The 25,533-nt window shown below is 39.9% G+C and overlaps 2 protein-coding genes across 19 annotated transcripts in view; one reads left to right on the top strand and one right to left on the bottom strand.

Annotated features, from left to right (window-relative positions):
* Positions 1–9,133, top strand: part of APBB2 (amyloid beta precursor protein binding family B member 2) — a 301,427-nt gene extending 292,294 nt beyond the window's left edge. For 9 of the 15 annotated variants that reach the window (XM_081154835.1, XM_081154827.1, XM_081154826.1 and 6 more), the window contains 3 exons: positions 1,152–1,267; positions 2,838–3,017; positions 6,318–9,133. In XM_081154835.1, the coding sequence (XP_081010961.1) occupies positions 1,152–1,267; positions 2,838–3,017; positions 6,318–6,485 (464 nt within the window). In that variant the 3' untranslated portion in view covers positions 6,486–9,133. Of the gene's footprint in view, positions 1–1,151; positions 1,268–2,804; positions 3,018–6,317 lie in introns of all 15 variants that reach the window. The other 6 variants (XM_081154831.1, XM_081154830.1, XM_081154832.1 and 3 more) reach the window with 1 other exon arrangement.
* A 2,141-nt stretch (positions 9,134–11,274) lies between these two features.
* NSUN7 (NOP2/Sun RNA methyltransferase family member 7) overlaps positions 11,275–25,533 on the bottom strand; it is a 31,754-nt gene continuing 17,495 nt past the window's right edge. For all 4 annotated transcript variants that reach the window (XM_081154910.1, XM_081154911.1, XM_081154912.1 and 1 more), the window contains 5 exons: positions 23,931–24,074; positions 20,758–20,859; positions 18,631–18,748; positions 13,469–13,592; positions 11,275–13,018 (listed from right to left, as the gene is read on the bottom strand). In XM_081154910.1, the coding sequence (XP_081011036.1) occupies positions 12,380–13,018; positions 13,469–13,592; positions 18,631–18,748; positions 20,758–20,859; positions 23,931–24,074 (1,127 nt within the window). In that variant the 3' untranslated portion in view covers positions 11,275–12,379. The remainder of the gene's footprint in view (positions 13,019–13,468; positions 13,593–18,630; positions 18,749–20,757; positions 20,860–23,930; positions 24,075–25,533) is intronic.

Here is a 25,533-nt window from a genome sequence, read left to right as displayed (position 1 = left end):
AACAACCCAGATGTCCGTCAGCCGACGCATGGATAAAGGGAATGTGGCGCTGCCAGACAGTGGGATTGTACTGGCAAGGAAAAGCACTGGCACACGCTGCCACACGGATGAGCCCTGACAACACGCGAAGTGGAAGAAGCCAGTCACAAAGCCCCCAGACGCTGTAATTCCTGTCTGTGAAATGTCCGGGGTAGGCAGATGTCTGGGTGGAAGCTGTTTGCCTAGGGCTAGGGGGCTGGGAGGAAATGGAGGGTGACTCCTAACAGGTACAGGGTTTCTTTTAGGGCTGATGAAAATTTTCTAAAGTCAGTTGTAGGGATGGTTGTATAACTGAATATACAAAAAAACCATTAAATTATACACGTTAACTTTTTTTTAAAATCCTCACCTGAGGATATGTTTTACTGATTTTAGAAAGAGGAAAGGAAGAGAGAGAGAGAAGCGTCAAGGTATGAGAGAAACATCAGTTGGTTGCCTCCCACACACACCCCCACTGGGGATCGAACCCACAGCCTAGATATGTGCCCTGACCGGGAATCGAACCCGCAGTCTTTAAGTGTATGAGACAGTGTTCCAACCAACTAAGCCACACTGGCCAGGGCAGAATTACACACTTTAAATGAGTGACTTGTATGCTATGTGAATTACATCTCAGTAAAGTTATCTCATTCCCCTGAAAAACAGCTGTGGGAACACGCAGCAAAAGTGCCCCATTGAAAAGCTCATAGAACTTTTGTAAAGGTGCCACCCACACTTGGCTTTGTTTAAGTAACAAAGTAAAATGAGGGAGGTTGGGGTATTCTGGCGGATGCTGGCTTCTGTTGGGTCCCCTTTCCCAAGGCTCTGTGCTTAGAAAACGTTGCATTTACTTGAGTACTGTTTACACACTCAAGGCTGGGGAACCTTTAGAGAGAGAGAGAGAAAAGAGTACGCGGTCCAGTCAGAGAGGACATCACACACTGCATCTTAGCATTCTCGTGACCCTGCCTTCTGACTTTTTTTTTTTAAGCAAACATGTGAAATGAAATGTCTTCTGAGGCTATAAAAAAAAGATCAGCCTGGATGCAGATCTGACTGGGTGATTCGGACCCACATTTGAGAGAGATAAATAGCTTTAGGACCTTTTTCAATTATTCCTTCAATCCATTCAGGAATGGATACCCTGAACAATGCCATAGAATGTCTAATGACCTCGTCCAACCAGGAGGATTGGCCATCAGTGAACATGAATGTGGCTGATGCTACTGTGACTGTCATCAGTGAAAAGGTAAGAGGGATCATAGGTGCAGTTGGCCTATCTGGGTCACAGTGAGGTTTGGATACAATAATCTTCCATGAAACTTAGGCACGGAGCCAAAGCTTGAGCTCTGGGGAGCTGTGCTTGCTTATGATTAAAATAGTCTACATTAAAAATAAGAAATTTTGCCCTTTGTGTCTGGATATCTGCACACCTTTGCTTTCCTCAGGACTCAGAAGCTTCTATTCTGGTGTTCATCAGTCCTTCCTCATATGTCCAAGAAACTGAAGTCATTTGCTAGATGTGACAGGATGACACTGATGGTTTGCTTTTCTGGCTGGTCACCCTTGGGCTCCAGTAGTGACTGGGCTGTGTTTTCTGCAGTTGGGAGCGCAGATGTTTCTATTATGGAAGGTCCTATGGTTTGATAGTAGCAGGGGCCACTGGTCCTCTTGAGAGAGGCCAGCATTAGCCTCAACTCAGATTATCCCAATTTTGTGGTTGAAGAAACTGAGGCACAGAGAGGTAACTACCCAAGGTCGCAGAGCTGGAAGTAGCAGGCTGGCTCCAGACTCGACCACTTCTCTGCCTCTGTGAAGCACCTGTCATGGAAGGACCACTAGTCCTTGGCCTGCTCTTCTGTCCACTAGTAGGCCACCTTCAAGCCCACTTTACCTTCAAAGGGAGAGGAAGACGCTCACTGACCCTGCCTGCCTCCCCAGCGTGCTGCGCTGAATTTTCCTTGGGTCTCCAAACGTGCCGCGCGCTTTCCTACCTTGGTGCCTTTGCAAGTGCTACTCCTGTGCTCCTCACCTTTGCCTTACCCAGATTTCAACGTGAACCTCATTTCTCCCAGGAAAACCTGGCCTCTCAGACTAGCTTAGTTGGCCCACTAAACAATCCCACAGCACGGGAGTGAATGCTTAACAAGTCAAATACTAATGGTCCAGAAGTCAACATGCTGGATGTGTTTACTCATTAAAAATTGCATTGGTTGCTGCAGAGGACGTGGTCTTCGTAAGGGTGAATTCCGAACAGTTCTTCACACTGCATCATGTGGGCACCAGTTTGTGACAAAGAAAAAAATGATTTTTCCAACTTTTGTTTTAGATTAAAAAAAATGAGTCAATGTGCTGTTTAGCTTAGAAAGAAGACCTGGATGGAAAGAGCCCGCGGTTCCTTTTCTCTGGGTGCTGTGGGCTTTCCAGGAGGTTCACCTGGGCAGATGGGCTTTGAGCCCCTGGTTGTCCTGTGTGGGCCACACGTGAGAAGTGTATATGACATCATCCCAGCCTCAGGGAGCCCGCAGTGTGGAGCCTTGGTGCACAGGGAACGGGACGGACCACAGTCTCAGTGTAGTTCAGAGCAAGGTTAAATGCCAGAGCGAGACACTCTCAGCAGCAGTAACCTTTCCAGTCCCTTGCAGAAAGTTGCTTTTCTAGAAAAATACAAGTGTCTCCTAAATTCAGTCTGGCTGTATATTTTTTAAACCTATAGGTGGCCACTCTAAGTTTGATTCTCTGATTTAAGGTCCAAACGTGTGTGTGGCTCTTGCCTGGCTCCCTAGGGAGAGCGGGCTGCTGAGCAGTGTGTCTTGCAGAATGAAGAGGAGATCTTAGTGGAGTGTCGCGTGCGATTCCTGTCCTTCATGGGCGTCGGGAAGGATATCCACACGTTTGCCTTCATCATGGACACTGGGAACCAGCGCTTCGAGTGCCACGTTTTCTGGTGTGAGCCTAACGCCGGTAACGTGTCTGAGGCGGTGCAGGCCGCCTGCATGGTGAGTAATCCTGCTGCAGGGACTGGTTGGACCTGCATGTCCCTGCTTATGTTTTCTGGGCCCTAAGTTAGAGTAAAGTTACTAATTTAAAAGGAGAAGAATCTAAACTTTAATGCTTTACTGTATACAGAATCAGTTATGATAAACAGTTTGCCGTGTCAAGGGGCGAGGACACCTGAAAGGAGCAGGGCCAGGTGGAGCCTAATTCTGTTGAGACCCCAGTAACATTGAAAAGGACAATCTTTGAAACCACAAGTCTGAGGGTTCTCAATTCTAGGTCCCTGATTAATTTCAGGATATGGTCAGGAAATGTTGGTCGTGCATGAGTTGGTGCTGTTTGGAACCAAATTCAGTACTTTAAAAAAAATGTGTATCAAATGATTTTTATTTCAGATAGTTGGTTTACGTGCATTGTTCTTACATATTTTATTTACTTTGTATCTATGAATTCAATCCTTACGACAACCCTGTTAGGCAGTTGTCAGTTTTATTTATGAGAAAATAGCAGCTAAGAGGGAAAAACAGGCCGCTGGGCACAGAGCTGGTGATAGAGTCTGCGTTCAATCCCATGTGCTGTGGGTAACAAAGCCAGTGCCTTTTGCATCATGTATGATTTCAAACAAAAACACCTTGTCATTCATTCTGCAAATATCCTTTGAGCACCAGTGATGCTGGGCACTGAGAAAGTTCTAGTGAAAATGAGGAATTGTATGAATGTCGTTGGCATCAAAACCTGGCACGTGATATATTCTAGCAACAGCAGGGTGGGTTGTTGGGACCCATGGAAGGGTGCAGGGTCCATATCACGAAGTGCTGTAATGTTGTGCCAAGGTGTTTATCTTCAGCAAATACTGTTAAGCAGGGAGAGTGATTGATCACCGTGGGTTTTAAAAGTGTACTCAAGAACGAAAGAAAGGAAAGCAAAGGGGAAGATGGGTTGAAAGGACTGGGCTGGCGTGGGGGGTCGACCAGGAGGCCAGGTTACTGGTTCAGATGAGGGCTGCAGAGCATGGGGACCAGAAGATGCCAAGAATCCAAGACTAGGTGGAGTTTAGAGAAAGTGAGGGAGTGCAGTGGTTTCCCAAACAGCACGTTGTTAGCTTAAGCATGAGAGGAAAGGATGGAGGTGGACGGTCGATGGCAACGGTGGGGACAAGAGAAGAGAGCTGATCGACTTTTATCATAAAGACCTTGATGGCAATGGAAAGGGCAGGAGGGGGAAGGGAAGGGAAGACCTGGTGGTGTGCACTCAGTATCTGGCTTCCCTCTTCCCACAGTCCTTTGTCGGTGGTACAGTTCCCCCTGGTTCTGTGGAGCCAGGACTCTGCATGTAGAGGCGGGTGGGGGGGGGGGGCAAGAGTGCGGAGGAGTCGAGATGAACCTCCTGACCCGGCCAGCGAGACTGAGATGGGATGCAGGGGCTATGAGAAGAAAGAGAACACCGGAGAGTTCAGCCAAGCAGAAGTGGAGTATGACTGTTTAGGTATTCGTGAAATTGAAAATGATTGTAGCAGATGGTTTCAGTCATAAAATGAATGGCTTTCAGCCTTAATTATACATTTTAAATGCCAGCGACAATTAAATAATTAGCTTTATCACTGGTTACAGTTAGTTTTCAGATTCCCGGACCCATTTTGTGCCTTAGAAGCAATTTTTTACTCATTTGCGTACTATTTTAATGGTACTGGGGAAGCCGGCTGAAGAGGCTCAGCCAATCCTGTGTCAGGCATGTTGATAAAATGAAACCCTTTTTTACCCTCTGAAGCCAGCGTTTCTAACTCAGAGGCTTTCCTCTTGACTCACGTCTGTATGATGCGTGAATTTGTGCCATCTGAGATATCTGGCGTGAACACGTTTTTTTGAATCTACTGAATTGTTAGGCAGATTTTGCAGCTGTGTGGTAGAGGCCCAGCTGAAAATATTTTGGTGAAATTTAGAATAAGACAAAGAGGGATCGTTGGTGAAATTCATCGGGCACAATTTTGACTCATACTGGATGTGCCTGATTAGTGGGAACGGTACCATGTTGCCACAGCTGGCCAATCATAACTCCGTGCTTTACAAGTGTGTGGTCTGGGTCGTGGTGCTGACCTAGCAGGATACCTTACACAGAACAGACACATGGTAAACCAGTTTTCGTATGATTGGGTTGGAAGGGGTTAGTTTTGCGGCCTGTGGGCTGTGACAGAGTGTTGTGACCCAAAGTCTTGCTGTAGATAGTTTGTGCTTCTCAGGGGAAGCATCAGCCTGTTTCATAACTGTACTAAGAACTTATTAATATTTAAGTAGGTTTTTTAAAACCAGCCATGGAATTATTTTTAAATGCCTGGATAGAAAAAAAAAAAAAAAGAAAAAAACTTGATAAATTTTAACATTTTTATCTAATTTTAAAGAACTACTTATCTTTGCATTAATACCAAAGCAGGTGGATTGTGTGATATTTCTGAAGGATGGAAACTGTTTCGTGGTGCCAATACTAATGGATTTTTAAAAATTAAACCATTGAGATTTAGACTTTTATGTGTATCCTGGAATCTGTTAATAAGTCATTCAGTTTTCATTAAAGCAGGAAATAGGGAAGGGAACAAACATTTATGAATGCCTTCTGTGTTGCCAGGCCTATTTTAGGCACCCTACAAGTATTCCTTAATCATAGGAAACATCCCCATTCTTCAGCCATTTTACAATTGAAGAAACTGAGGCTCAGAGAGTTAATAACTCAGTCAGTCCTGTGGTTCAGAAGCCCGGGGCAGAGCCAGAATTCCCACTGCCTGTCCACCGCGCTGCCTCTGAGCGGCGGGCACCCACCCCTCATATGCGCCTTGAGGGAAAATGACATCAATAATCTCTTCCAATCCTTTTTCTCTTCAAGAATTACTCATTTTTGCTTTAATACAAAAGCAGGTGGGTTGTGCTGTTATATTTCTGAAGGATAAGCAGCTGTCCGTGGTGCCGGTACTAACGGATCTTTTTAAATTAACCCAGTGAGCTTTAGACTTGTCAGAGTGAGCCTTGCCCTTTGGCTGTGAGGGACGCGAGTCGCGGCCGGGCCCTGCAGAGGACGAGTGGGGGGGAGCTGCCTGGAAGGAGGCGAAGCCAGAGCGGCTCTGCCAGGCCGCAGGGTCTTTGCAGAACATTTAACACACTCCACTCGTAGGAAGGACTTACTGAGTCCTTGAATTCGTGTTCAGGAGCTGGGTCGTTCACTTGGGGAGTAGATGTATTGGTGATGACTTAAAATCGCATTGAACAGGAAGGGACCATACGCTCCTAATGACCGTCAACCGTGTTCTGTTTCAGCTGCGATACCAGAAGTGCTTGGTAGCCAGGCCGCCTTCGCAGAAAGTTCGACCGCCGCCTCCGCCAGCAGACTCGGTGACCAGAAGAGTCACAACCAATGTAAAACGCGGGGTCTTATCCCTCATTGACACTTTGAAACAGAAGCGCCCTGTCACGGACACGCCGTAGCGCGTGTGCTGGAGGGATCTGTAACCGTCGCTGAAGGTGGGCAGCTGCCCGCAGAGTGACTGTCGCCCGGCCTTCCAGTCAGTGCTGATGCCTTGTCTCCAGAGAACTTACCCTTCGCCAAACAGTGTTAGACAAGCATGTTCTCTCGTCTTGCCACCATCATGTGATATGAAAAGAAGCATGACTACTTTTTTTGCCGTAAGTTACATCATGAGCGGTGGAAGGTCTCCCTCACTGTAAATATCGTGACCGTCACTTACTCACACACACACAGGTGGCCTCGGCCTCGGAGGGGATGGCGCCGCCCGGGTCAGGTCGCCGGCTTCTTGACTGGATCTGTCACAGGCGGCGTTCAAGTCCGACAGCGCTTTGCCCTGTTTTCGACGTCGGAGGAGACGCTGCACACCAGATCCCATTGAGATGCTGTAAAAACAGGGTGACGAGTCCTTGTTTGAGTTCAGTTCGTAAAATTGAACCTTTTGGTTGACAAAATTGGCTACTGGCATCGGTATGGAAACCAGCGGGCAGCTTTCCCTGGCGAGCTCTTTGACACAAGGACACATTTCATGTCTTCAGCTGTTTGCGGGGTGTTGGGGAAAAAAATGAAACTTCAAAATTGGAAACAAACCAAATTTCAGAAATTAAAATCCAACAAAAATCACCTTTCTTTTCAGATGGTGTTCACACTGATTAAGAAAAAGCAAGAGGTTAACAAAATCATCATGCATTTCGGGTGGGACACGTGCAGACGTCTGCCTTACACTGTACAGCGCGGCTAGGGAATTAGTCACTGCGGCCATTCTCGGCATAAACAACATTCAAATGACGTGTTCCTCGCCCGCCTTCCATCCTTAGTCTGGTAATTAGCCAATATGCAATTTGGAGTTGAGGAAATGCCATTTATATTTTATATCATCACCACCACGTTCTTTTGCTAGACCTCCTCCTAAGTAAACGTCTGCTAGGATTCCACGTCTAGCTCAGTCTTACCCTCAATGCTTTTTGCAAAAAGGTGTCCGTCCATCATGTATTTTCCATGGCAACAAATTACATTAAATTGGACCTTTCTTGAACTTCTGTACTTACCGTTAGAATTTGTTCGACTCCACTAGCTATATTTTTAAATTTATATTTTTTCCGTTATATTTTCAAGATTTAAAAATTTCATATCAGAGCAGAATGTACGTAAGGACAATGCGCTATTTAACAAGTTTCCCAAAACTAGCGGTTTCCTGCTCTCTCTATAGATATGAAACTTAGCTGTAAGACACAGGTTTAGACCCTTGATAACACTGTTTCAAAAGGAATTTGCTAAGGAGATCAGTCCAAACATTCATCATGTTTACTTTTTAATGTCAAAATCAACATTTTACAACATCCAGTGATAAAAGGAACTGCTTTCTGTGTATCCTCTGCTGTGTGCCTGTCAGTTGGTTTCCACATTCTTATCAACATTTGAGCCTTATAAGGTAGTGAAGGTACTGTAAGGTCCTAAACACATTTGAGAAATACAAACATGAAGTACCGAGAGGCTCAGTCACCTGGCCTGAGGTCTGATAAAAGTTAGAGAGAAAAACCAGGATTAGGACCCACACTAAGAGATCATGATTCTCTTTCATCTTGAGCTCCACGGTGAGATGTTGTAGTATGATAAATAAAAAATTCTGAACGAATCCACTTTCGTACTGGAAATCTCTCCCAGAACCCCCTGTTCAGTTTTAAGACATATGTTTGTTTTCAGGATCAAGCGTACTGAGCTAGCTTTAAGTAGCAAACTGATTTATATATGCAATTATAAGATACATTAAGATGAATGACAACAGCCTTTACATATTGAAAACTTTACTGCGGATACTCTGTTTTGAAGATACTAAATGCGGTTAACTTTGTAAAGTTACTTATGTTAAACACTATATTCAGACACTTTTCTGCCATGGCCAAAAAGTATGTACGAATGTGTGTGTGTTTTGCAAGGATGCCGGCGTTCGACCTGATGTTGTAGCGACACCTCCGTTATCTATGCATTCTTTATATCTGTGATTCTGCAAACAGGCAGCCATGTTCACTATGCCTTGTATGTCTTACCATTTTTTTAATTAACCTGTTAAATACAGCTTAAAATATTTTTATTTATTCTATTTTTACTGAAATATACTGCATTATTGTGTTAATGTATTATCTTTACTGGATATCCTCTCACAGTGTATCCAGGTCTGAGTAATCTCAATGAACTTATACGTTGCCTAAAAGGTGGTTTTGTAATGATTTGTAGTCACATTTTTATTGGAATATGTAGAAGAAAAGGCAAAATGCTTAAAGTTCCTTTTATTTTTTAAAAGCAGCTAGATAGACACAGACTTTTGCCACCTCATACACGTGCTCCTCGGCAGCATCAAGGGGAATGGCCAACATGCCTATGGCTCAAAGTTTTACTTTGCAAACTCAAGCACTGCTTGGTGCTGCATTTTTATACCCTTCACAACATGTGTGATCTCCTGAAAGACAGACACATGTCCATGCGCCCTTTGTTTCCACCCATAGCAAATTACAACCATTGTTTTTTGTTTGTGTCTTATTGCATGAAGGGACATTAGACTCATTTCCATTAAAATAAGTTCTTGGTGACAACCTGTTGGCACTGCTACTTTTTTAAAAAATCCACTCTGTGATTTTATGATGGACATTGGTAAGGTGATTCTACAACAGGTCATTTACTAGAGTCCTAAGTCTGCCCTTTTCTTGTATGACACACTCATGTCCATAAGCATCGCAACACAAATTCAGGGTTTCACAGACAAGAAAAACGTTTCCCTGGTATTAGCACAAGTTAGTAAAACCGTTCGCTCTCTAGTTTGCCAGGCTTACCCTAATACCCAGCTAACAGGTGTGTTACATAGCCAGTAATATGACGTTTATTTCAGCTTCAGGGAAAAGATACCGCTCACACTGTATCAACGAGAGAACTCCCTGCCACCCAAAGCAGCTTGGTTATCCTGAAAGAACATTTGGTTTTGCTTTCTGCCCACTTTGCTGTTGACCACATTTACACAGTTAAATGTAATATGTTGTGAGAATAAACTTAGCTGCATAAAGTGTTTGGCTCATTTATCTGGCATCTCAGTCATATATATGCAGGGGTAGAGATACAACTTTAGTGTCTCCACGCTAGTCATTTTATTTTCAAATTATTCTTTCCTCAGATTAAAAATCATTTCAGTAATGTAAGATTCAGCTTTGATTAGCTATTGCATATTTCCAGCTGGTAAGAACTAGAAAGAACCTGGCATCAAAGAATGAAGACCAACCTGGCCAGGCGTGGCTCAGCGGCCAAGCATCGACCTAGGACCCAGGAGATCGCGGTTCGATTCCCGGTCAGGGCACGTGCCTGGGCTGCGGGCTCGATCCCCAGTGACTCTCTCATCATTAATGTTTCTGTCTCTCTCTCTCTCCCTCTCCTTTCCTCTCTCTGAAATCAATAAAGATATATTTTTTTAAAAAAAGAAAGAAAAGAATGAAGACACAGTTGTACAGGCACTAAATCCCTATCGGTTGAGTGACGTGGAAGAAGAAAAACAAAAGTTAAAGTATGTGCCCGTTCTCTGCTCATCTTGCATTTCCTCCGGTGGTTTATCTTTTACTTGTATCAAAGGCAGTTACTCCCAAGGAACAAAATTTCACTTTGGTTTCAAATGTTACTAGGTGGTAAATTTAGATAAAAATCTGCATTTGCTAATGGAACACCAAAATACCAGTATTCTTTTAGATTTTTGCAACACCTTTCTCTAGGAAGCTCAAGAAAGAAAAATGCCAGTGTTGTCAATTCTCCTTCACTAGATTCTCAAATACTGTTTTTGTCCCAAGTACTTTTCTCTTTTAACTCCACCAAAGTAAATAATTATAATGTCCTCCTCAGAAGATTCTCAAGAAGAAAACTGCAGGCTTAATGAATGGTTTTTAGTTCAGAATCTCCATAGGCTTCTAATGAGAAAAATAATTTAGTGGCAGGTGCCTGTTATGAGAATCTGAACCTAAGTGGCTAAAATGACACAAAGTGAATCATGCTGCTCTAGCGATCAGAAAAATAGCCTGAGCTATTTCATAACAATGAGAGTTTTCTTAGAACTTACCACAAAAACCTCAGACCTGCTACTCTTGGACAATGGGGTACTTTTCAGCCTGGGGCAGGGGGAAGAGGGTAGGAAAGGGGTAAAAGATTCGCGGAATAAAACACCAGCTCTTTACCGAACAAAGTTCAATTCAGCTGCACTGGCCTCCAGAGGCATGGATACTCCAAGCCAGACAGCGGGGGAGTAAGAGGGTGAAACTGTAACTTCTAGAGCAAAGAAATAGATTGTTTTTGACTTCTGGGGTTAGTAGAATAAGCTGAGCATTTAAAATATTTGTACATTTTAAGGTTCATAATTAACATGAGAATTCTTGGTATTTAAAATATACGTCTGGTTCAAGTATAAAAAGTTTTGTTTCCTTTCTTCGCTGACACATTTTACTGATAAATGTAGACCTTCGGCTAAAATAAAAATTTATTACTACTAAAATGATATTCACCATTTTTTATCCTCACTTCAAGTGAGAAAATAAAAAATAGAACATTAGAGCTGAAACAGACCTAAAAATTCATTTGGAAGAGGGTAATATTCTACTAAAATCGTGCCCCCCAATTAAACATTAAGAAATTTGCATAACGCTCAGCACAACTGAATTCTGAAACAGAACCTTAAATTCAAACTTTGTGAATGTGTCTGAACACTTTTTTGAACAACAGGATTTATAGTTGTAACTTACTCGATTTAATGTCAAGCAATTTATTTTACCATGATGAAAAAAAGAATCAACAGACCCAGAAATGATAATCATACCAATTCTTGGTAGACAATTGATGATACGTTCAAGATTAATTGGTTTTTAATATAATTAACAGTGCTATAATATATTTTCATTGTGCATCAGAAATGATTTACCAAAATTTGATTACTGTGTGCCATTTGAAATGACTCGTAGATTTCAATATTTGATCTTTGAATAGAATCAGAAATGTTATGGGTTTCTTCAACATTAGGTATCACATTCAACAGTTTGCCTCTTGCTCAAAATCATTACTATTTAGATGGAAATTTGCTTACAGTCACTTTTTTTACAATAGCAGTTGGCATAAGTAGAAGGGGGGGGCTGATTATGTTCGATCTGCTCAGGATCCTGGAAGCTCTTCCAGTGAGAAACAATTTTCACTCTAAGTGGACATCTGAACTACCCACACCTGGAACTTTGGAGCTTCCTGTTCTTCCTACTCATACCCAACCGCAGTCACATTACAAAACTCACATCATCCCCTGCTTAAACAATGTTTTGCTACTTAAGAAAAAAATGAACCTCGATAGTGACTGAAAATGTTAAACTATGACTGACTAGACACTGAAGAGCAATCATCTTAAGTCAGTGAGAGAGGGCCAGCATCTTTTCCACACCTGGGCTTCCTAATAAATTGCCTCACAAATTAAGTTTTGAGAAAAGCTTGTTAATAAGGCAGGAACACATGGTTGCAGCTTTCTTTTAAAGTAGTTGTCCTAAGCCCACACTGGAAGTTAATAAGGGTGAGACAAGTTCTAACAGCCGATACTGAGTCTACAGGTAGACATTCTAGAGCAGATCAGCACTGAGCTGTTGAAATCTCTGAATTTTGCTTTGCTTAACTGCCTACATTATTGTTTCTCACTTGTCTTAATTCTCTTGAAGGTAATATCACATTTAGAAGATACTAAGTAACCGAAAGGATGAGTATCTTGTGTAGGAATGTCTAACCTTCAGAGAAATATCAGACTTTGAAAAAAATCAACTGCTCTTGACCCCTGTAAAACAACCACACACACACAAGACAGTCAAAGCCATGGTCGACGATGTCTGAGTAGGGAGGAAGGTAAGTTTTCTTTAGGCTTCTCTCCTTTTCTGGATATTGATGATGTGGAAAGGTAGCCGGGCACAACAGTCTTGGGTGTAATCCAGCGATAGTAGAAATGGTAAGTTGGTATCTGAGGTCTGATTTCTTGGGGAGTTGAAAACGGGAACGCTACTGGAGGCAAAACAATTTCTACAGGTTTCAGTACAACCATCCTGCCTTCGGGGCGAGGTCTTACGAGGTTTGTGGGACGTTCACATGGCCTGGAGGCAGATGTGTTCTTCCTAAATGTGGGCACTAAGGGATTGGTGGCAGGCTTGCTGGGTTTTCTGACCTGTGAGGAAGAACCCACTTGAATTGTGCTTTTCTGTGTGAGAGAGGTTTTTGTTGTTGCTACCTGTGACCGATTAGCATTTGCATTAGTTTCTCTACTCAGGAACTCAGCAATTTTCATTTGAATGCCGTTACTATCAGTAGAGGGAGCTTTTGGCAACGAAGTTTTCGATCTTTTCTTCTTCTTGTCCCGTTTCGAAGATTTTCCCAGCTCAATCCCCTCCAGTAGGCCCTTCGATGCAGCGCGGGCCAGAACATCTTTCACAGACACTGTCTCAGATGGGTCCCGCTACAATAAAGAAGCAGGCACTAAATGTGGGAGTTAACTTAGTGTGTATATCACAAATATTTATCAGTGTTTCAGAAGAAGTAAAAGAGTATATTATTATACTAAAAGAAATGGTTTTTAGGCCTTAGCCCCTAATATATCCCATGAGCCTCAGCAAATGACTTTTTTGTAATTAAACTTACCCACTTATGAACCTGACGGGGGGAAAAAGAATTACAGAGCTTATTTCTAATGTGAAATAAGATGAACTAGATGTTGACAAAGTGCTTAGAGAAGTGGGGATGGAGAGCTCACAAGGGAGGAACACTCAGGAGAAGTATAAAGAGAAAAACAGGCTTTTTTTTTCTGGCCACACAGTGATAATTATTAGTCCTGCCCTTTGGCTATTTATAAAATAAGCACACTGTTACAAAGCGCTCAAAAGTTCCTGAGGATTTGTTGTTTCCTTACCTCCCTTGTTAGAACAGAAAGAAAACAGCCATTGGTAATTTCAGATGGTTCCACTCTGAAAAATTTATCAGTAGACAAACGAATTTCCTTCAAGGAGCACAGCGGAAGGACAGGAGGGCTAAGCCTGCAGGGGACAAACAGTTACAGTTAGAGGGCGAGTCTGCCAGTGGAGGGAGACAGTGACTGCATGCAACACAGTTTCTTCTATTATGTTTTACCAATCATTTCAACATAAATTCCAAATTAGGATAAAATGCTGAAACTGTACAATACTACTATAATTTAAAACGTTAATATTTCATGTTAACTCATAATTTATTCTACTTCCCAAGTTCTCCATCTTTAAAAAAACTATGCCAAGAATACCAACCTTTCAGCAAATTAAAAACTCTTCCCCAAGACATTAATGTTAATAATAAAAAAAAAGGCTCCCGTGATCCAAACAGGTAAATATGTAGTAATCACAAAGGTGCAATCCAAAATACCCTTTACTTCCACATGTCAAACTACACAAAGTATGACTTCCTTCTTTTGGTTTTACTGTTTGCACAATTACAGCATAAAAATTTGGCGAGCATTTTAACTACACGATTCTTCCCAACAACTCTTTGAGTATTACTGGATGAATTATGTGGAGTTCAAGAAAGTACATAATAAAGCCTTCATATAAGAAATATAAAACTCAGTAATCACTAATATGTTTAAAATAAAATTTTGGTTTTTATATTTAGTATTTAATTTTCTACTTAATAGTGGTTCATTCATAAATAATAAATTCTTATATTTCCATACTTTTACAATTAAAATATATTTAATCAAAGTAATAAACACATTTTCACATAAATTAAAATATCAGGAACTCAATAATTTTGTATATTCTGAAATTTAAAACCTTTAAAAAATTTTTAATATGTTTTTATTGATTTCAGAGAGAGGAAGAAAGAGGAAGAGATAGATAGAAACATCAATGATGAGAGAGAATCATTGATTGGCTGCCTCCTGCACACCCCCTGCTGGGGATCGAGCCCAAAACCGGGGCATTTGCCCTGATTGGGAACCAGGATCTCTTGGATCACAGGTCAATGCTCAACAGCCGAGCTACACTGGCTGGGCAAAACCATCTAAAAGTTGTAGAAACTAATCAGTTTACAATATAAAGAACCCCAAATAAGAAGAATGAACCAAGTAGAGACAAAAGTACGTGGTAATACAGAATAAAGTGCGATCAGCTCTGGCCACGGGAGACAGCAAATATGAAGACTTCACAGAGGAAGCAGCCTCAGTGCTACATCTTGAAAAATAAGGTTTCCAATAAGGTAAAGAAGGTGATTCCAGCAGAAAGGAAAACATGAAAATGTTGGTTCAGAATACAGCCAGTGTTTCCATGTGTCTGGGGCATAAAGTGAGTACACGGAGAGAGAGGTCACCTAGAATGTGAGCAAACACACATGACACGCCAAAGTGTCTAGCAAATGGTGGTGCTTCAGTAAATGCTTGTGCTGAACTGAGCTGAAGTAGAACAAAAGCTGTGTAAGTTCTAAAGGCAAGAGAGCTGGTGGCTCCTTTCACCAACCTTGTAACCAACACACTGAATTTCTGAGGCCTGTTCATATATGTTCCCTACACAAACAGAAACAATCATCAACAGAGTAGAATGGAGTTACAGACTCACACAGAAGTATATGCAGGATTATAGCATATAAAAACAGAGGCATTTAAAAAGAGTTGGGGATGGAGGGGGGAAGATTTGAGGGAGGGAATAAAGCATGATCCATACTTTACTCCTTTACCAAAATAAACAGCAGATAAATCAATTATTTAAACATAAAAATACTAAAGGAAAACTGGTTAAAAAATTTGTATAAGGTGGGGATCAATATAACACAAGCCATAAGGAAAAGATTGATACACTTGTCTACACAGAAACTTGAGGTTTCTCTAAAGCAATTTTTAATTAAAATTTTATTTACAAATATCTGTAGTTCATATGAAAACAGCTAATATCCCTAACATACAATGACAAGACACATAAAAAGAAGAATGATACAGTTGAAAAGGTGGGAAAGAACATGAACAGGCTACATTTATTGAACATTTGTTATGTGCCAGGCACCGTTTGTGTGGTAATATATTCAATCCCCACAAAAATCCACTGAGGTAGGTAAAAAATCCATGTTACAGCCACTTTTCCTTCCTCTCCTTCCACGGTACCCTTCTCCGCTTAACAAAAAAAAGGCACTTGCCTTGTTATAGTACATTGTCCTGGATGTTAAATCTCTAGGATGCTAAACAAAGGGACAACTCAAGAATGTGGCTCTCTTCTCCAATGTAAGAACAGAGTTTGGGTAAGAAAACCTTAAGAGTTTGCCAAACATTGGAAAGCTCTGTTCTTCAACTTCCTCCCCTCTGCCCTCTCTCTCCCCCTCCGTTCCTCCCTTCTGCTTCCCCTCCTTATTTCTACATATCTGTCTTAGATTAAAATTAGAAGTAACTCACGGGGGTATGTTAATGTGTTTATCTGAATTCAAAAATAAAGTCAGACTTTCTCTGACAAGGTCAATCTGCTTTTCACAATTCGTGCTCAATCCCCAGTAGGGGGCGTGCAGGAGGCAGCCGATCAATGACTTACCATTGATGTTTCTATCTCTCTCCCTCTCCCTTCCTCTATCTGAAATCAACAAAGGTACATTTTTTTAAAAAGACGTTATAAAAAATAAACGTATGATAAAAAATATTAGACATCAACTTTAAAACACATAAAAGGTTATATAGTTATTTTCAAATGTTTAGGGAGTATTCGAAAAAGTGTTTGTTCAAACATTGCAAAAATGTTTGAAGTCTACTACTCTGGAATCCTCAGTCTTATTTACCCCACAGTACACTTCCCAGTCAGTAAACAGCAAATGTGCCCAAATTCGTTAATAGAGAAGTGAAAATTTAATCAACAATGAGATCTCATCCTCACTCCTCAGACTGGTAAGGATTTAAAGTCTGATAAAACCCAGTATTTGTGAAGCTGTGGGGAAATGGGTTTATAAGATGTATATTTTGGTGGGTAATTTGACAATACCAATTAAAACTTACAATATGCACAACCTTCTCAAACTGTTCAGAATGGTTAAATGGTTAAGTGGGATTTGGAAAAACTTGTTCTTTTTAAGTTAGTATTTCTATAATGTTTGCCGTTTATACAATAGGGGCAGGCAAAAAAGTTGCATTGACATAGGTAAGTATCATGATGGCTAAAGTCCAAAGTGAGGCGAATATTTCTGGGATATTAGAAGGAAAAGTTAGAAACAGGCGATTGGATTAGATGGCATATAATATTGCTTTCAACCCTAAAGTCTATCACTTTGGCAGTTAAGAAATGGTTCTTGCCCTGGCCAGTTTTGCTCAGTGCTTAGAGAGTTGGCCCATGGGCTGAAGGGCCCCACATTCGATTCCAGCCAAGGGCACGTACCTCAGTTGCAGGCTTAATCCCTGGCCTTGGGGAGCATGCAGGAGGCAACCAGTCAATGTGTCTCTCACATCAATGTTTCCCTCTCCCTCCCCCTCCCCCCTCCCCCCTCCCCCTCCCCTCCTCTCCTCCCCCCTCCCCCTCCCCTCTCCCCTCTCCCCTCTCCCTCTCCCTCTCCCTCTCCCTCTCCCTCTCTCTCTCTCTCTCTCTCCCTTCCACTCACTCTGAAAAAGCAATGGAAAAATATCCTTGGGTAAGGATTAAAAAAATGATTCTTAGAGGCCATATAGTGTGTTTCCTTAAGTAATTCATAATTTCTTTTGAAAGTATCCCCAACAAGTAATTATAAACCTCTTAAATATATGCACTTTAATTTGAGCTCAAATCCCAGATTATTCTGTCTTTATAATATGTCCTTAAATATTACCTGTGTATTTTATACCTTATCATAGATTAATAATAATGGCTTACCTGAAGTAAAATCTAGTGAAATAAAATACAGATGTTCCTCCATTTTTGCCATATTACATTCTTAGAAACCTTATTCCTGACAAATGATCATCCATATTGATGAATTTGGTTATATACCTGCAGTAATTCTCTTTGCAACTAGGTGGTGATTTAGCTAATCACTCAGAACATTAGGTTGGCTGCTAGCTACCAACAGGAGTTACTAAATAATGAAGTAAAATAAGGGAAATACAAGTGTGATTAACTTGTCCACTTGTGTGTGAATGGGCAAAGGAAAATATCAAATTAAAAGAAGGAAGCAAACCATATGTATATTAAGAACCTACTATAAGGATCAAAGGAAATGTTCAAAACATGAATAAGTAAAAATAGAAGGAAATATTTATAAATACCTTATTAATTGTTACAGACTTGAAGAACTAATTGGTGTCACAGAGACTTAAATCACCCAGCCGGTGTGGCTCAGTGGTTGAGCATCGACCCATGAACCAGGGGGTCACGGTTCGATTCCCGGTCAGGGCACTGCCCAGGTTGCGGGCTCGATCTCCAGTACAGGGTGTGCAGGAGGCAGCTAATCAGTGATTCTCTCTCATCACTGATGTTTCTCTCTCTTCCTCTCCCTTCCTCTCTCTGAAATCAACAAAAACTTCTGTTTTTAAAAAAAAAAGAGACCTAGATCTACTCCTTATCTTGATGTCTATCTTGATGTTCAGTTGTAGTTTTGCTGTTTTCCTTCTCTATCCTCAGTTTACTGTAGCATTTTACCCAGAAGCTACTATACTAGTTATTTAGGCTACTTTTACCTCAGTCCTGCTGGTAACAAAGGCTATAAAGGGTCTAATAAATGTATGTTTTCAGATAATAAACATCCAATTTTCTCTCTAGTTTCTCAGGTTATTTTATATACTTATTTTTCTTCTGCTGAGGCATGGATGTATCTAATACTTGGGATATAAAGTTCAGACTCAATTTTTCCAGAAACCAATCAAGTCAAGGCCAAAATAGTTTAGCTTGAACAGTAACAACAGGAATCTAGTGTACAAGAGGGTGCTCAGACCAAGCCATTGTAAGGGCTCTACAGAACTGACGTAAATGTAGTAAGAAGGTGGGTGACGTGGGCATATTAAAATCTAACGAAAAGGAAGTGGGATGTCTTCATAAAACAGAAAATCATAATTTTTCACTTTCAAAAGTATTTGGTTAAATTGTTTAGAAGAATCCTGTCCTTTCTTACCTATAAGGTTGTACTTTGGTCCCACGGTCTTGAAATTCCAGTGCTTTCTTAACAACAGCTTCATTTTCTTCTGGATAAACTGAGCATGTGCAGTAAACAACAGCTTGAGCTTTAGTAACTATATTTGAAGAAGATGGAATTAATATAATGACCCCATTAACAATGCTAAACAAATATGCTATGTTTCCAAACATCTGTTTATATTGATACTGCACGGCTTTGACGTGAATGATTTCCATAGATGTTCGCATAGCTCCCCTTTACAGCATGTACTAGTTATGTAATCTGTGGCCAAAAAGTAAAGTGAATCGAACTGGATTGTATGGAAACTGAAAATTCAATCAATGTGACCAACCAAGTTACAAACACAAACAAATAAATACTGCCAATTACCATGAACTATTACTTGCAGCCATTCTTCCACAATCTGTAACACAAAACTAGTTAAAAGGACTCTAGAGACAGACATAGATGTGGATCTCAGTTCTGTTACTTATTGCTGTGTGAACCTGAGAAAATTACTGAAATGCTCAGATTTTCCTTCTTTAAAATGAGGTAATGCTACTACCTGCAACTCATTTATTCACACTTATCAAGCACCTACCATGTGGTAGGCACTGTTCTAGCCATTTAAGATACACAGACAAAAATCCCTGGCTCTGGGGAGCTTATTTTCTGTTTTATTGACATGATAAGAATATATAGGAAAATTATAGTGTTGTTAGGAGGTGATAAATGCTATAGAGAAAAACAAAGCAGGTATGGAGAATGTCTAGTTTCAAGAGATACTGCTGTAATTTTTAATAGAGTAGTCAGAGAAAGCATCAAAAATTTATTTTCCAACTTCCTAATCTTCCAACCAACTTATTTCATAGATCATATACACAATTATCATGTTTAAATTGATGTTTGTTAGTAGCATCAAAAGGGCAGACCTATCCTCACAGACCTACCCTTTCCCCTGGATAATCAGCAACCCCGAAGCAGCAGAAGACAGTAGCTTGGATCTAACTAATGGTCACATGGTATGGACCTTTGGCAGGCTAAAGAGAGCATCTCGACCTAAGTCATGTTTCATTTCCTGAGCCCTAAAGTAGAACCACCCTCTGGCTATTTTCCCATGAAATTGGACAGAGAGACACCAAAAAAGACCTCAGAGCTGCTGCACTCAAGACCTGAAGTAATTATTCTTTACCCTTACCTCTGACCAATCAGCTCCCAACATGACCCAAAACCCACGGTGTCAAGATTTTGCCACATGTCTGTCACCTATTCATCATCTAAGGGTTCGTGCTTTTGAGCATTAGCTTCCCATTCTCCTGGATAGCACCATTTATCAAAAAAGTAGTCAATATTTCTCCACTGCAATTCTCAGTGTGTAGCATTTGGCTTTGCTAGTGCCGAGTGGACAAACTCTTTCTGTTCTCTAACACCTATACTTACCTTTGAGCCTTTGGAGGTCAGGAAGTGTTCACACTCATATCCCTAACACCCAGCTTAATGCCTGACCTAGAGATGATAAACATGCACTGAATTCATAAAAATGTTTATAATTTCTCAGACACTTTTAGATTTCCATGTCCATGTGTACTCAGAATCTAAATGGTACTCTAATCTAAATGCAGTGATTGAAGCAATAATATAAATACTTAAAGAGCCTTGTTACTCAGACTTCAAATGAACAGATCTAGGCTTCATCTGTAATTGTGTCTTTCTATTCTATATTTAGCAGTAAGAGAAATAAGAGTTTGATTAAAATTTGGATTGTAGAAGAGTTGTTAGGGGCAGGCACAGTGACAACAGAAAAATTACATCAAGTGAGAAGCCAAAGAAAAGAAATAGAGAAGATGAAACTGTACAATAATGGATGCACATACTTATTTCACTTCAGCATTAAGAAACTGTGAATTATGCTTGCTAACCTCTACTTAAAATGACAGTAAAGCATATATTTTTTAAAGACTTAAATTGGTAAAAATAAACATTTTGTTACTTGAAGGTGCTAAGACTGAGTGTTCTGGGACATTCACTATGGTTCACACCACACTGCCTGATTATAATAGAGAAATGAAGTATTGATGTTTCTAAGATTTACAACACAGGTTAAGATTGAACTGATAAACTTACATTTCATTGCATGTGTTAGTTGTGCATATTGCTGTTGAGCAAGAACATGAAGTTTATCTTCTGATGTGCCTCCTTGTGAGAAATCTTTAAGCAAATCTGTATCTAAAAGTAAATAAATGCTTTAAATTATATCACCATTAGATGTTTTCCATATATTGTTATTATCACATTACTTTTTAAAAAATATATCTTTATTGATTTCAGAGAGAGGAAGGGAGAGGGAGAGAGAGAGATAGAAACATCAATGATGAGAGAGTCATTGATAGGCATGTTCCCTGACCGGGAATTGAACCCCGATCTCCTGGATCCTAGGTTGACGCTCATCCACTGAGCCACGCCCGGCTGGGCTATCACATTTATTTTATCATTTTCCTCTTAATGAGAGTTTTCATGGAAAATATAAAGACTAAATAGATAGTATTATAAAAATGCTGACTTAAATATCTAAAACTAAATTGACAAAGGTAATTTTCTTTAGTTTTAATATTGTTTTTCTTTTTTCTCCAAGCTCTTAGGAGATAGTCATTCAACTAGCCAAGTTATTTAGGTACAGAAAAGAGAATGCAATCAGTCTAGAGACTAACAGAGGAAAAGAGAAGATAAATTTATTTTCCAAGGTAGAAATAATGGCCTATAGTCTAATCTGAGTAGGAAAGGACACAAACAAATACAATTTTGAAAATTAACTTACCAAAAGAAATTTTGGAAGGAAAAAAATCAGGGAAGCAAATGTATGTCTTCATAATAGATCAAGAAACTCTTAGAGTATCATTTTAATTTCTGAAACTAATTTTAACATATTTCTTGATATTATTAACTTAGATATATTAAATGCTACTTTATATAGATTATTTTATTCAACAACCCTTTTAACATTGAGAAAGCTGTTTAAACATACATTAAACAACTTGTCCAAGGTCACATAGCCACTGTATGGAGCCAGGATTCTAGCTCCGAAACCTGACCACAGAGCCCAAGTTTCTAACCTCTGTCTTCTCTCGGTAGCTCCCTGGACTGTAAGAGCCAATTATTTTACCCCAGATTGGGCTGTTCCCCATTCCAGTAATATCGCCGAAGGCTAATTAAACTCCATCTTTTCAATTTAGTCTTATACTTCATATTTTTCTACCTCTATTCTAAAGTTATTCATCACTTTTTAAAGGACTACTTATACATCATTATACTTGAAAACCATATTGATTACCCTTTTCATCCCATTTTAAGATAATTCCAAGTTGTTAGCAATGACCAACTTCATATAGTCTTTGATGGTTCTAATAGTTTTCAATGTTAAAGTGTGTTTCAAAATAAGCTCATGATGGTTCTCTTCCACCTAGTATCTAAGTCTGATAAAACAATCTTTTAGATTCAGCCCCTACATTCATGGCTCCTGTTTCTACCATAGTCATCAGGTCGGAAGCTCCTTATTTGCTCTGGCTGTTATCTCCTCAGAGTACAGTTTCCTTCAGAAGCCCTCATTTTTTTCCAGGTTTGCCAAAGACCACTTGTTGGCTTAGCCTGTCGCCTCAGAACTTTACCAATACCTAGGAAACATTTTCCTTTCTCCCTTTCTCATCATTTGTAGTTTCCTGTGGGCTGCTCCTCCAGCCTCTAGCTTATTTGCACCCAGGGCCTATTTAGCTCTGCATTCCCGCTCTAAGAGGGCCAACAGTAAGGCCAAAGTCTCACTCTCTGAGCTCTGCTTCTCCTGCCTGCGATGCTTATCACAGCTGCTACTCCTTCCCTTCTCCTTTCAGTGTCTACTAATTCCTCTCTGACCAGTTCCCAAGTGAGTGTAGGCATTTCCCCAGCCTGCTATTCTCCCACATAAGTTAGTCATTCTCCTGTTTAACTCCCACTGAGAGCCACTGTCTACAGCAGGTCAATATTCCACACGGGACAGGGTAAGTCCAGATAAAGATAGTATAGTTAATGGAAAGAAAATGTGCGAACTGACTTGAGTGTAAATCCCAGCTTCCCTACTCACTAGATACATAACCTTAGGCAGCTTGCTAAATTTCTCTGAGTCTTGGATTTTTCCCCTCTGTAAAATAGAGATAATAACACTATCCTCAAAAAGTTACTGTGAATATTAAGAGATAGTACATGTGTACTACCATTGACTGGGACAGTTTTGCTCAATGAATATTAGTTCCTTTCCCTCCATTTCTTTTTCTCCATTTTTAATTGTGTCCTTGCTAGAAACAGAGAAGTTACTCACCATGTTCTGAACATTAGTGGAATGTCTTCTTTGTCTAATATTCTAGTTAACCTTATCTATGCCTTTCAATATAAACAAGGGACTAGAGGAACGGTCTGTTTCAGTTAATGCGGGGCCATATACTGTGATTAAGAGAGGGATTCAAAGTGCCATGGAGTCAGAGTGGCTGTGTTTGAATCCGGGCTCTGACACTTACTAGTCAGTTGACTCTGGGGGACTGCAAACTCTAAGCCTCAGGTTCTGCATTTGTAGGATGGAGATAATAAGAATAACTACTTTAAATTCTGTGAGGATTTGGTGAAATAATCCAAGTAAAGTGCTTATTAGCTCAGTGCCTTATATAGAAGTGCCCAATAAATGTTAATGTTAAATGATATTTTGAAATTATTAAATAAGCAAATAAAATTCCTAGAATCACTATTTATTATGAGTATTCATAGCATAAAACATACATGTTAAGGAAGTCTTGAGTTTGAAATAGCCCGATTATAATTTAATTAGGGGTGTTTTTAGAATGTAGGTCCTAGAATCTGGCAACTCTAAATTTGAATCCTAGTTCTGCTACTAACTAGCTGTGAGACCTTATGAAAGTGAATTAATCTTTCTGAGTCTCAGTTTTCTCATCTACAAAATGCTGATGGATTGTAATGCCTATAACTTGAGCTCTGCAATATGCCAGAATAGCACACTGGCCAGCATCTGTTCTGATTGCCAACGCCATCTCAATTATTAAATATTTTTAATATCACCCTTGCCCATATCTCACAGGGTTGGCTTAAGGATTAAATGAGGTGATGAATATCAAGTACATTATACATAATATTTCATACATGGAAGCTGTTCATTAAGCAGATATATCTGATACATCATTTCAATGATTTTAAATAATTTTATTTTTAAATTATTACCAATAAATTCTAATAATTTAGAATTTAAAAATTAAAACAAGTACCTTCATGCTCAATTAAAATAAATTCTACTGGATTACTAATACCCAGTCCTGAACAACGAGGAAGCAGCAGAATCACTTTAACTTTCTGTAATCTATTATCCTTCAATTCAATGTTCAGAAATGTCTCATGAAGTATTTCAATGTCTGGGAGAAAAAATACAGAAAAGTTAATGTAAAATATTAATTAAAAGTTCTAATGCAGTATGTAAATACACCTATGTATCATTGTTCATTTTTAAATCTTCACCACCACAAGAAGTCATTGTAGTCAGAAAAGAGGAATTTTCTTCTCTGATAACTTTCCAGAATATGAATTCTCGTAGGGTTTTCTCTTCACTTGAGAGAGGGATTTGAAGTTTAAATAGCTTCCTCATAAAACATAATTAAGTTTTCCATTCTCAACTTCAGATTCCATTTAAAGCAGAATGCTGTAGTGGAGAGAAATGGCTTTGGAGGCAGAAATACCCAAATTTGACTCCGGATTTTAACCACTTACTAGCTGTGCGACTTAATCTCCCGAAGCCTCCATTTCCTTACTCATAAATGGGATAACACTGGCTCCCTCATCTAACCGTGGTGAGGACTGAGATAAGCTAGTTCAGCTTCGTACGCTGCCTTGTGTACACTGAGTGCTCTGTAATGGTGATTTCCCTGCCACATTTTTAAATCCCCTATTACATTCTATCTTCCCAGAAAAAAAATAGGTATCAGTACTATTTCCAAGGCACAGTTAAGGTCCCTTAGGGACCCTGAAATTCGGTTTGAGAGTCTGCCCTCCTTCAGTTTATAACCCTCTGTGCCCCAATCTTAAGGCCACCCCTCCAGTTCTGCGATGGCTCACGGTCCCCTCACCTGCTGAGGGGTCACTCCTGAAATTGCCCTAACCACCCTTTCCTCTTGCCTGATCAACTTTTCCCTCTTCCTATTCTGTCTCTTTTGAAATTATCTTTTTAATCAGGTAGGCCTTTTGTTTTACCCCCTATTTTAAATTATTGGAAAAGTTGAAACATATACAAAAATAGCCATACTATATAACAAATTCTCAAGTATTCACCATGGGCTGTAACAGTGAACCATCCACGCCCAATCCTGTTTCATCTACATCTGCACCCACTTCCACCACCCCATATAACTTTGAATCTATAAATATTTCACCATATATCTCTAAAAGATGAGAACTCCTTTTAAAATATAACCACAAAAAATTTTTAAATAATTCCTAATTATCATCAAATAATAATGATACTGATTCATGGCTCAAATTTCCCAATAGTCACACGTCGAAAATTTCTTATAGTTTGTTTAAATTGATACGTCTTATTTTAAATTACTTTTTACCTAAAGGTTCCCTTTCCATATTTCTTACCATTTATTTCTTAATGAAACTTCATTATTTGTACTACTAGAGTTTCCCACAGTCTGGATTTTGCTAATTGCTTCCCTGGAGTGTAGTTTCACATGTTCCCGTCTTTTGTGCTTCCCATAAATTAGTAGTCGGATCTTTAGAAGCTTAATTAGATTAGGTTCTGTTTTGTCTTTTCTTTCTTTTTTTTTCTGGTGGGGGGCTGGCAAAACTACTTCACAAGTGGCGTCATATTCATCC

This window comes from Miniopterus schreibersii, assembly GCF_964146895.1.
Source record: "Miniopterus schreibersii genome assembly, chromosome: 1".
NCBI lineage: Eukaryota > Metazoa > Chordata > Mammalia > Chiroptera > Miniopteridae > Miniopterus > Miniopterus schreibersii.
Note: the sequence above shows the minus strand (reverse complement) of the source record. Positions and strands in the feature narration are given on the sequence as shown.